This window comes from Rousettus aegyptiacus, unplaced genomic scaffold (genome assembly GCF_014176215.1).
Source record: "Rousettus aegyptiacus isolate mRouAeg1 unplaced genomic scaffold, mRouAeg1.p scaffold_m13_p_5, whole genome shotgun sequence".
In the NCBI taxonomy this organism is placed as follows: Eukaryota; Metazoa; Chordata; class Mammalia; order Chiroptera; family Pteropodidae; genus Rousettus; species Rousettus aegyptiacus.
The window spans coordinates 40,299,656-40,312,490 of NW_023416308.1; the positions used below are offsets into that span (position 1 = coordinate 40,299,656).

Here is a 12,835-nt window from a genome sequence, read left to right on the forward strand (position 1 = left end):
GGTCCCACAACAATGCTCTTTGAAACAACATAACATGTACACTCACCCAAACTTTCTTTTTCTTTGTGGGTTTAGTGGGGTAGTTAGGTCCCAGGCACTCAGGGTGATAACTGTTTCGGCACTTATTACATTCCAGCAGCTGCTATAAAAAAATATAAAGGCAAAAAGGTGGGCATCACATCACCTTCACTAAACAGCTATTACTTCACAGCCCATTTCATACTTATCTTCAAGTAAGTACAACACATGATTATAACAGTTTAAATTTCTTCATAAATTATCCTCTCTCAATTAAAGCACAGGGATTTATTTCCTACTAAGGTATTCAATGATGAATATTCTTACAAGGTAGATCTGATTTATTTTGGAGATTTTATCCAATGCCAAGTTTTCTGCTATATTCCCAAAATTAAAACACGAAAATAAGCAACTGATTAAACCCAATTAAATAGTCAAAACAAACCAGGCCAAGAGAAAAAAATATAAACACAAAATCCTAAATCCAAAGGCAGAAATGGAGATAGGGAGTAATACTCTAAGTAGCTGTATTGCTTAGTTTTGTACCTTTGTAGCCTGATGTTGCCTTCCACAGACATGACAGAACTTGCAGCGACGACAACACCAATTTTCCAGCTGGTCCTCCAGAGGGCGCTCGTTCTCTTCTAAACAAAATTTGTGGAAGGGCTCACAACAGACTTGGCAATACACAAACTACAGAAAGATGGAAACATAAAAGTTGTAAAATAACATGTAGACATATCAACCAAATCCTACTTTTATACTTTGGTCTTTAGGAGTATGGTGCTATGTATATTTTATTCGACATATATTCATTAAGCAATGTCTATATTTTTTTAAAAAGCACAATACTGGACACTGCAAGAGATTCAGGGGACTAAAGTGGGAATGGTATTAGTATAAAGAAACAAAATAAATATAATCCAAGATTTCATAGAATGTGCTGAGTGCCATAAAATAAGTATAAACAAAAAGCTGTGGGAATGTAAGAGTGGGGGCTAAGGGGTAATAAGGAGGATTTTAAAGGTTTTCTACAATATTCTAAATAATTTTAAACTCTGGTTTATCCTTTCCATGTCTAATTTTAGAAATGTTATTTTCATAGTAATATAGAGATTTTCGAAAATTCGAATGAGGATGACCTAGAATTTTCTTTTGCCATAAAAGCATTCTTGGGACTAGTCAAATCTAAATAAGGTCCACAGATCAGACATTAGTAATATACCAATGTATTTCCTGATTTTGGTAATTATACTGTGATTATACAAGATAATGTCCTTGGTTTTATGAAATATACAGTAAAATATTCAGAGGTTAAAGGGTGTTGTCTGCAACCTGCTCTCAAACTTTTAGGAAAAAAATGTGTTGACATAAAAAAATGCACATATATTTTATTTCTTATTTTGTAAAATATAAATGCACAAAAAAAAAAGGATAAAGCAAATAAAAACTATTAACATTTGGGGAGTCTGGGTGAAAGGGATATGGGAATTCCTTCTACTACTCATAAGTTTTCTGTAAATCTGCAATCATATCAACATTAAAAAAGAATTTTAATTCAGGTGGAGGGAGAATTCAACAGGCACTGGTTATGCTTTAGAAGTACAATGAGGGCAGTGGGCTATTAATTCTCTAATTCAGTTTTTAAGAATTCTGTGGAATTGCTGTGTACAACTATACAATTTAAATTAGAGTGATTACACTCTGGGGGGAAAAAAAAACACAGAAGTTGAAGGACTGGTACATAAGTTATTCTGTGAGTAGCACATATGTGGATGCAAAGCATTAGATTACGTAGGAAAAGAGATAAAGAAGACCCCTGGCACTTGTAGACTAAATATTTTTTGTCTCAATATCTAAAGCAACCCTGACATAAATGATACTGAAAGAAACAATTCTGTTTATTATACGTATTATATATGTAGAAGGGTTTGTTATATATGTATTATATACACACATATACATGTACATACACACATATGGCAATTTATCTAATTACATCTGTAAGTTAAATGCTGGGAATGCAATTGCTGAGTTAAAGGGCATACCTGTTTTAAAAATAAACACATACTTCCAAGCAGCCCTCAGAAAGACTATAACTAATTAATTAGATTTCCACCAACAGAAAGTCCCCATTTCCAAATGATCCTTTCTATCATATTTAATTTCCAGTTTTTGGTCATCAGAGGTTTAATGCCTCCTCCCACCATGTTTTTATTTCTCATTTTGTGAATTATATATTCCTGTCTGTAAAGCCTATATTTTTACTGGATGTTATTCCTTTTTCTTAGTAATTGCTAAGAGGTCTCTAGAGATAAAGGGGTTTTGGTACTCAATATAAAACCATCAAAGCCATCTCTTTTTCTAGAACACTATCTAAACCATGTTTAGATATCTCACTGAAAAATCAGAACTCTAAGAGTAAATTTAAGAGACTATTAAATTTTCCACACTCACTAACTTTGCTACTTTAATAAGAAGCAGATTCTTTCTTGAAATCTCTAAAAAACTTCAAAAGCACTTCATTGGCTGGTTTAAACAGGGGATATAAAATCTGCTACATACCAACAAAACAGAATATGATGATTTTTTTCATCACAACAAAATAATGTACTATCATACCTTTTAGGGTACAACAAGCAAGTTTATCTTACCTCTACATGCCCACTACTGGCACAGAGAAAGCAAACCACTCTGGGTGTTATAGGGACAGAGGTTAAGATTCCCAAGCCTCCCATCTCCCACACGTTTTCTGTTTCACAATCCTCCTGTGGAAAAGAAGAATCATTTATGAAAGTTTTATAATGACAGAACTTTGGATAAAAAATAAGGATTAAAAAAAAGGTAAAATTGACCAGAACGTCAAGAATATTTTCTTTCAGTGAGTTCAGAAATAGCTGCTACTTTCCATTTTTTAAATCTCAGATACAAACTGTTAAAAGGCTCATCTACTGGTTCAATTCACAATAACCATAAAGCAAAAATACACTGGGATTCAACTTCCCTCAGAGTTTTGTTGATTCAAGCAACCATCATCGTTTGCTAAGCCCTTCGTAAAAGAATTATTTCCTCAGATACTGTTCTCACCTAAATGCGCTTTATTACTCAGGATGGGAAGCAGTATTTCAATGCCTATGTTCTTTAGTCAGTTCACAAACAGTGACCAAAAGTTATCACACACCTGAACCTATCTGCTAATGGTAGTTCTGAATCATTCTTTCACTTAGTGCTGAATTTCCCCTCTTTTAACACCTTTGGTAACTTCATTTTCTTGATCCATGACACTCAATATACTACATGGTTACTAAACACTTTTACCTTAAAGTCCACTCTGATCCTGTGGACTCCATCTGCTGGGATTTTTTGCTTAGAACTATTGCCATTGGAGAGAGTGCTGAGGATGTTCAAAGTGCCGGCATTCTCCTGCTTACTAACTGGAGGTGGTTTTTCCTACAGAGATAGAAGATAAATAAATAACAAAACCACACCCTACATGCCTTCACTTTTACAACAGAAAATAATGCAAATGATAAACCTTATTAATAGATCTGGAAAACATGTTTCCAACATAAGTATCTTATAGAAATAGAAGTAATCTTGATTTTTTTTCCCACTGTAGCATTTTATTTGCATATATATATTACATCCCTCAAAAAAAAGTCCCAGGATTTTCCCTCTATGTGTTTTCGTCTTGCTTCTTCATGGTCCATGGTGCCCGCTGAGGTTGTCAGCACACTGAAACCAAACTGACAGGACAGGGACAGGTTATTCTGCCAATTTTCTAAATCTTTGAGTTACACATGCAATCTGGGCTGATCCTTCCACACTTGTTTAACCTGCCTACAAGGTTCACAACAATTTTCCTCTGTGCTCATCAATGATTTTAAATTTGCCAATGTAACTATCCTTCATCATCACAGTGAGAAACCAGATGATGACTTTGGAGCATGGTCTAATAAGAACTAGTGTTTGCCTCTCTTTTTGGCATTGTTGATGCTCTTGAGGGCACCAGCCAGGATAGACATGTGCGTCAATATGGTGGCATGGAATGATGCTAGGAAGAGCCATAAGATTCTTAAAAATCTCCCCCTAACCCTTCTCTTCCTCCCTCTGTCTCTCTCCCTCTTCTGTCTCTCTCCACATAATAAAAATAGTGGGCACAGGGAAGGATGACTGCTATAGACAAATATTGCTAAAGGATGCTGGAGTGAAAAACTATTATGCTAAGTGGCCTGCAGCATAAGCATAAGCATGTAGGGCCAAAAAGAAGTGAAAAACAATCAGGGGAAAGAGACCAAAAAAAGATATAAGCTAAAGCCTAAACCTGAAGTTTGTTAATTTTAAAAATTCCACTGCCATATATATAAGCAAAATGCCATTTCATTCACTCACTCAATTATGTAAACGTCAAGAAGGCTATTTTCCTATAGATCAGAACACATCCCTGAGAAATGGCAGAGAAACAAATCTCTCACCTTTTCTTTTGGTTTTTGTTTTACAGGAATGCTTGGGCGAGGAGCCACTTTTTTCTGCTTGCTTTGCTCTGGACCTAAAGAATTCAAAATAAATTGCAGTCAGATGTTACTAAACTTACAGTTAATGCTAACGAGCAAATGACTACTTTAGGACTAATAGGCCTGTGAAGAAAGGGCTATTAGAAAAAAAATAAAAACTAAACTCTAGGCTTTAAATAGGAAATTAAGACATATCTCCAAGTCACTGTTTTTTGCTTCTATTTCTTTATTACTGTTGTAATAGTTAAAAGACAGCTAATTTTCTTGGACCAAAGACTTAAAAATATACATTTCAGGTTTCTAAATGCTGTTGAAGACATAAGTATTTTTTTCCTGGTACTTCCAGTTTAGCAATTCTTTCTTGCCTTCCTCACTCACCTGATTCTTGCGGTGGAGGCTGCTTTTTCTTGGGCTCATTAGGAACAGTCTTGGGAACTTCTTTTCTCAGTGGTGTTGTGCTAGGTGGCTGTGGAAGGATAACTGGTGCTGGCTGAGAGGCTTGCTTGCTAGACTTCCTAGAAGTTGGAGTGGTAACTTGTTTGGATTCAGGTCCTGCGGCAGAGGCATTCCCTTCTTCACTCTTTTCCTCAATAGGCCTTCGCAGAGGAGGTTCACTATTGCTTTTCTTGGGGGCAGGATCCTCTCTTGCTGATGGGGTAGGTTTCTGACTAGAGTCCACCAAGTTCTTCACAACACTGCTCTCTTTGCTCTCTTTCTTTTCACTGGTCTTAGACTTTTTCTCTTTCTTTTTCACAGCTAGGGGGGAAAAAACATGGTAAGCAAGAAAATTTTTATTTAAAATAGAAGTATTGGAATGTAACAATCTTATTCTCAGTTTCCTGCAGCTAAAATTGACAGTGAAAGGCTCAAGAGAGTTAATTTAATACCAACTTGGTCAGGTGAAATAGGTAAAGTTTACTGCTCTAGGAAATGGAACAAACTGTAATTTTTATATAAATTTTTTAAATGCTTTAGTATGAAAATTTTCAAACATACTCCAAGGTAAAGGGAATAGCAAAATGAACCCCCATGTACCTATTACTCGACTTCAACAAACATCAAATATCTGGGAAAGAACAGTACTTAAAAAACAAAAACTAGTACTCTATTTACACTAGATGAACACAGCTATATGGCATTAAAGCAGGAAGCACTTTGGGGAAGATCTTTTTTACATTACCTTTTGCTTGCTTCTGAAGATAGGCTTTGGAAGGCATCCACTGCAGATTCTGGCATTTTCTCATCCTAGGATAACAAGGAATACCATATAGTAAACAACATTCAGAGGAGAAGAAAATTCAAACGAGTGTTAACTTGTCTGCAAGAATCAGTGAATCTTTATTCAGGTTCATTTTGAGAGCTGAAAAAAGGACTGCTCATTACTCAGACTAAATCTGAGCCTTTGAATCCTTTGATTAGCAATTTTACCTACCTTTAGGATCTAAAAGGGGCAAAGATCAAATTATTTTTGAAATGAGACTCAAATTTCTTATAACCTAGTACTAACTAGCACCACACACAAAATGATCAGTTGATATTTCTTGTAATCAAATCAGTTTTGCTCCCTTATGAGACTGATATTCATATAGTGATCTGAACACAAAATGGACTAAAATACCCAACGAGTCCTCTGTCTGCCGCTATAATGCTATAGGTCTATGTCTAGGCTTTGATATATATTTCATCCCTCAATTTAGTGAAACTCAAACTTAATCTAAAGTTTAAAATTGAACTGAATCTATTTCAACCCCTAAATTTAGTATAATTTTATCTTGCTATCATGTACCTTCTTGTTGATCTGTGAATTCTTATTCCTTTACACTGAGACTGAGAAAAGATTCTTGATTAAAGCCAAATTAAACCAAACACATACCTACTTATTGTCTCCCAGAAATGACCCCTCCAGAAGTAATACAGCATTTCTCCCAACTATGTTTTATATAAATCACTTTCATCTTATTCATTCATTCAGAAAATATGTTAATAGATAATATCTATTCCTTATGCTAGGTACTTTAAAGAGATGTTCAATCATCAAAATTTCTGTGTGTGCAACTCTCTTGATCCATTTTAAACAAATGCCAGAGTGCAGAAAGTATATGCACAAACTGACTTTAATAAAAGGTAATTAAAACTTCCATATGAAAATTCCATATGCATGAAAATATTCTGAGTTTGAGAGCAAAAAGATGTATACGATACCAGAGGGTGGGGGGAAGTGGGGATGGGGAGGAGGAAGGTAGACAGGGGGGGGAAATTAAAATCATTTCTTAAATTAAAAAAAAAAAAGATGTATACAAGGTATCACTGATATTTCCTAAATGCCATAAAGGTAATTTTATGAGTGATCGAGTAATCAGAGGGATCATTTCATAAACTACATAAATGTCTAACTAATGTACTGTATACTCGAAACTAACTTTTTAAAAAGGTAATTTCAGTTGACCTAATAAACATCATTTTTAAAATCTAAATTTGTCAGTTTTCAAATAAAAAACCCACCAGAGCTGCACTGATATGGTAGCCACTAGACACATGTGGCTACTTAAATGTGACTAAAATTAAATGAAATGAAAAAATGTAGTTCCTTGGTCACTAACTACATTTCAAGTGCTCAACAGCTACATTTAGCTAACGGCCACCATATCGAATGGAGCAAATATAGAACATTTCCACCATTGCAGAATGTTCTGTTAAACAGCACTGTGCCAGGGTATTTATCTAAGCACAACCCAAACCTAGCCACATCACAAAATCCACCTCTGCAACTAATCTTGCAACTCAAGAACTCAATACAACCAACCACATTTAGTTTTCTAATTCATCTCCACAACAAAACAAGCATAAATAAACAACCTTCATGGCTGACAGGTCAACAACTCAGAATAAGACACCCACTCACTTGCAGCACTGCTTCTTTATGTTACGGCCACCAAACTTGGGCTTGTCTAAGCAATTAGTACAAAGACCACAGTCCTCAGGCACCTGGCAGCCAGGACACTGCCCACACCGCCTTGACCGCCGTCCTTTCTTTACTGGAGGTTCCTGAGGTGCCTTGTTTCTGGTGACAGGTTTAATTGGTTTGATGGGTGGAGCAAGAGGTTCAGCATCTTCTGAGCCAGCAACTGATGACTTGTCTGTTAAAAAAATATGTCATTAGTTCTGAGAGAATATATAATTCCTTCTCAGAAGTAAAGATGAAGAGCCTTAAAATCCATTTGTTATCTACACATACAAGCTTTGTTTTAATTGGGACTCCAAAAATAAAATACATTATAATAAAAATACTCATGTGCAGAACTTAAGAGCCTGTTTAAATAGTTATTGAACTGTTTTTAAATGCCTAATAACTTGCAGCTTGATGAAAGCAGAAATCCAAATACTGAAAATAAAACAGTGTAACCTAAAGTTCAAGAATATGAAATGAATGCTTTGAAGATTCTCTAAACCTCTAAATTTTATATGGCTGTCACCCAGCATTTAAGAACTACATGGCAACCATGAGAATGTGCCTCCAATCCCAAGGACCAAAAGTCCCAGTGCAGCACTCTGAGTCCCCCTTTACAATGGGAGTTGTGCCCAGGCAGTGACTGAGCGAGGCAGGGATGCTAAGGTAGACCTGTTCTTGAGAGCCACAGGACTCCTTAGACAGTCAGCTTTTACTCAAGGATAGTCTTGCCAAACTTTCTTACACTGTATGGCAGTTTAGGAAGTTCTACTCAATGATTCCTTCCCTCTTTCATTAGGGTCAGACTTGCAGAACAGTCTAATAGCTCTTCCAGCCTTCCCTGGCTCCCTCTCCATTTTCCCTCACAGGTATTACCTCTAATGAAAGCCTTTTGCATTTACTCCCCTCTTGCTGTTTTCTGGAGGACCCAGACAAACATATAATGCTATGCAGCGACTACTAGGCATCCCAAGAAAAATCAGCAAACAAATTGAATATCTGTAAGACTTCAAAGGTTGATATCTCTGACCTACCATCATTCCCCATGGAAGACAAAATCTTTTCCCGTTCTTCCCATGGTAAGGCACTCAGGGTGGGCATGTCATCAGGAAATACAGCTCGTTTTCGGCCAAGGGCAACAGCAGCTCTTCTGCAGACATGTTTAATCCGGGGTCCTCGCACAGAGGTCTCCGATGAATCACTTTCTTGACCCTAAATATGAGGTGAGCCAAAAACAAACAATAACAACCATCTATGTTAAATGAAACCAACATATTTTTTACTAACTTATAATCTAAAATTAACATATACAACTCTAGTTATTTCCAGCTGATAAGCCATATCGCTACACAGGAATCAAGTACTTCCGTATCCTAAAATTGGCAGAAAAAAAGGGGTTCTAATCTAAAAACAGAAATCAACTAAGCTCCTATTCTCAATCATACTACTTCTTGAAAATTCTCCTCAAAATTCAAGTTGCCGGTCTATATTATCAAAAAAGTTCAGTCTGGCATAAAAAGGGCTTATTATAGACTATTTCTTATATTTCCCTGATCAACAGAGAAGTAGGGGGAAATAACCTATAAAGGAAATATAAAAGGCCACGGCTCCAAACAGAAATGTCTCACATTTTGAAGAGCCACTGCTCTTATCACTAGGAGGCTAACCAAAAACATCCAAAATGGTGTCAGAAATAAGTCCCTGGTAGAACTCTCAACTGGCAGAATAACTGAAATATGGCCCTAGATTGAATAATATTAAAAACCTAAGTTTGGGGTCACTGTAACCTAACATGATATGTTGGCATAAATATGCATCTACAACATGATAATTTTTTAAAAGAACCTAAAGAGCAGTAGGTTTTTTCAGAAAAGACCAGTGCCTAGCTCACTGTGTTAAAAAAAAAAAAAAATTATGTTCATTGTAAAAACGTTTGTTCTCATCTTAACTAACACAATTCTATAGCTCTTCTGTCCCACAACTTAAGGCCAAGTGCTTCTCAAATGTATTGTGCAAATACCTATTATCTATTGCTCTAATCATTCACTACTCAGAGGATGAGAATCTGCACCACCCCACCCCACCCCACCCTCCATTTTCTTTAGTAAACAAGAGTAAAACAATTTAACTACAAAAACGCACTCTCAAAATTAAGTCACAGATTCTATGACAACAAACCCATTAAGTACAAACAACTCAGCATTCTCTGTAACATGGCCCCAACCTACCTTTTAGTCTTAGTTCACCACTTTCCTCCAAGTACCAGTCCAGCTTTTCACCATTTCTGAAATGTTTCTCTACCCACACTGTTCCCTCTACTTAAAATGTTCTCCCCTATCATTTTCTACCTATCAAAATCCTACCAGTCCTTAAAGGACCATTGCAAAATGCCACCACTTCCTCTACCCTTTCTCTGATTCCCAACCGGATGTAATTAAAACAACCTAAAATTTGCTTTTAGAGGGAGTTCAATATTCTGTTGATTTTTAACAGGCAAGATGGAAAAGAGTACCTGTGCTTTGGGCTGGTCAGTTTGTTTAAGACTCTTACTCTTCTCGATCTTGCAGAGCTGGGCTTTGGCCTTTTTTAGGAGGCTGGCAACCCTCTTGTCAGTCATTGGAAGCTTGTCTGCCTGAGCCAACATGGAGCCTATGGAGGAAGTGGAATGTTTAACAGTGCTAGATGAAGGAGTGGAAAGGCAGAGGGTTTTCTCCTTCTCCGGGGATGGGGCAGTTGGGCCGAGGTCCAAGTTGTTTCTGTCCAGATTTCCTCTCCCTTTCTTTATAAGTATTTTGGTTTTGACAGCTGTTGTATCCCCAAGAGTCACAGAAGCAGTATCAGTCCCAGAATCAAGTGATGAAGACTTCTTCCGCCCTGACGTTTTTTTGGCAGAAGATGAAGTGGCAACATCTTCACCAACAACCTTCTCTTTGGAAACCCTACCCACAGGATACAAAGCAGAACTACTCTGAATTTCTGAGCCCTTTTTCCTTTTCTCTTTCCTTGACTCCCGCTTATTCTCTTTTTCTCTCTCCCGGTCTCTCTCTCTACTCTTGTCCTTCTCCAAGTTCTTGTCAGCATCGCGATCTTTGGACAGCTCCTCAGGGGACTTGTCTTTATTTTTCCCTTTTTCAGTCTGAGAGCCTGGGGTAAACCAAGGGAAGAGAGGAGTAGGGCTACTGGATGAGAATGGCTCTGCTGGAACACTAGTCTGCTTCCTTGGCCTCTGGTTCTTCTCTGCAGATTCCACAGACTGAGTAAGGGAATGAGAAGGAAAAGTAAAAGTTGGGTTTAAGGCACTAGTGGCAAGATGACTAACAGAAATGCTTAAGGAGGAAGAGACAGAAGATGGTGGAGTGAGAGGTGATAGCTCAGAAGTACTAAGCCTTCCACTTCTTGTCCTCATGGAGTGAGAAGGAGATCTCGGTTCAGATCGAATAGGGCTAAACACTTTTCTTTTCCTTTTTCTGTTAGATACTCCTGAAGATGTTCCAGCAGAAGTTCGATTACTAGGCAAGGTTACAGACTCAAATATCCTAGAATGAGCCTCACTTGGATTAAATCTTGGAGCTCGCAGAAGAGGGCTCCTTTTGTGCATATCGAACCTTGTTCCAGAATGGAGTGGTGAAAACAATCGGGCTGAAGCAGCAGTACCAGATGTAGAAAAACCAGATGCGAAGCCAACATCCTCAGGAGTTAGTGGAGGAGGTCGGAAATTATCAAATATTGGTTTGCGAATAAGACCCTCTTTGGCATACTTTGCTGAGGAAAAGCATTGTGGTTCTGACCTAGAATGTTTTAAAGAAGTCCACCTAAACGTCGGTTCTCGCAAAATAGATTTTCGCTTTCCTTGCATGGGAGCAGCAGAAGCAGGCAAAAACGGTGATGCTAAAGGGATTGTTGGAGGCATAAGCCAAGGTGTGTGGTCAGAGATACTGGAGGCTGGCTGCAATGGTGGAGGAGGAGTAAGAAGAGGTGGGGGTGGAGAAGAAGAGGTCTGCTGCTGGGGGGCACTTTGTAGAGTTGATAATTTTTTTGTTGTCCTAGATCCAAAACTTCTTTCTGACACCGAATACCTTCTGCTTCTTCTATCATTATTATTATTTTCTGGGGACTGGGAAATAGGCAGTGGAGTATGAACTTCAGGAGTAGCGCTCCGCTCTTCAGGAAGTACCTGAATCTCCTCAGAGGCCTGAGAATCTGTGGAGGTATCAACACTGGGGCTACTAGATCGGGAGGAGTCTGAAGACATTTGAGAGGAGTGCTGAGAAGCTGCACTTGATTTTTCAGAAGATCCACAGGATGTGGCACTGAATCTACTATTTGGTGTAGACTCAAGTCGGGCAATTTTAATTGGAGGGTCATAATCCTCATCTTCTATAAACCGCCGTGGGGTTTTAATGATCCGTGAGGAGATGGCACTAACCACAGGCATAATGAACTGTCGAATATTTTTAACCTGTGTCTTCACCTTTCTTCCTTGCAGCTGAGCTGCTTCTTTTTCGATTTTCTTCTGAGCCCCCTTTTTTGCCCTCTGCAACAGCTGCTTAGCAATTGTTGCATCTGTCCTTTTAGAAGAAGGAATAATCCTAACTGGCTTAATCCTTCGAGGACTTTGTCTGACTACTGCCTTATCTTCTTTTGTGAGTGGAGGTGTTCCTTCCTTGTCTTTCCGGACCTTCTGGGGCTTTTCCAGTTCTGAGTTAATAAGGAGACCTGAAGGGGTCTTTATCCTTTCTGTTGATGGAGGCCTTCCTCGTCGTCGTACAATCTGTACCCCCTTCCTCCCTATTTGAAGCTTCCCTGTCTTAAACTTAGACTTGAGAGGAGAGAGTTTACCTGCTCTTAATTTTTTAATTTTTGTGGCTTGCTGAAATGTAGCAGAAGGTGTCCGTTTAATTTTTTTCAGGCTATCTTCTTTGTTTCCCTTTGGTAACTCTGAAATGTCCTTTCCATGTGTTATTTTGATTTTTACTCCAGGGAAGGTAGGAGGTCTTCCTCTCTTTTTCTCTAAACTTTTAGAATCTTTCTTCTTGATCTTATCTCCAGATTTGCTCTCTGATTTACTTAGAGGGGAAAATACAGATGGATCTGAGAGGATAGCTGAATTTCGGTCAGAGCCACTTCTAGGTCTCCCACGAGGTTTTCGAGGACTAGTTTTAACTGTGTATAGAAATTAAACAATGAAGAGCATATATTTAGCTTTGTAGTTCAGGTCTTAACTAAGCTGAATATAATTTAGCACAAGCCACTTTGTACTAAACTCTACTAGGTCTAATGAGTCAATAAAACATCTTAATTGTGCTTAGTTTCTCTTCCCCAAAAACCTGCCTCAAAGAAATCGACTAAATAACAT

The 12,835-nt window shown here is 37.9% G+C and overlaps 1 protein-coding gene across 7 annotated transcripts in view; it reads right to left on the reverse strand.

Moving 5' to 3' along the window:
- The window catches only part of KMT2A (lysine methyltransferase 2A), a 75,147-nt gene that overhangs the window by 36,911 nt on the left and 25,401 nt on the right, over positions 1–12,835 (reverse strand). For 4 of the 7 annotated variants that reach the window (XM_016129309.2, XM_016129311.2, XM_016129310.2 and 1 more), the window contains 10 exons: positions 9,992–12,642; positions 8,514–8,691; positions 7,435–7,669; positions 5,713–5,777; positions 4,911–5,288; positions 4,494–4,567; positions 3,337–3,468; positions 2,673–2,786; positions 565–711; positions 47–142 (listed from right to left, as the gene is read on the reverse strand). In XM_016129309.2, the coding sequence (XP_015984795.2) occupies positions 47–142; positions 565–711; positions 2,673–2,786; positions 3,337–3,468; positions 4,494–4,567; positions 4,911–5,288; positions 5,713–5,777; positions 7,435–7,669; positions 8,514–8,691; positions 9,992–12,642 (4,070 nt within the window). The remainder of the gene's footprint in view (positions 1–46; positions 143–564; positions 712–2,672; positions 2,787–3,336; positions 3,469–4,493; positions 4,568–4,910; positions 5,289–5,712; positions 5,778–7,434; positions 7,670–8,513; positions 8,692–9,991; positions 12,643–12,835) is intronic. The other 3 variants (XM_036221832.1, XM_016129314.2, XM_016129312.2) reach the window with 2 other exon arrangements.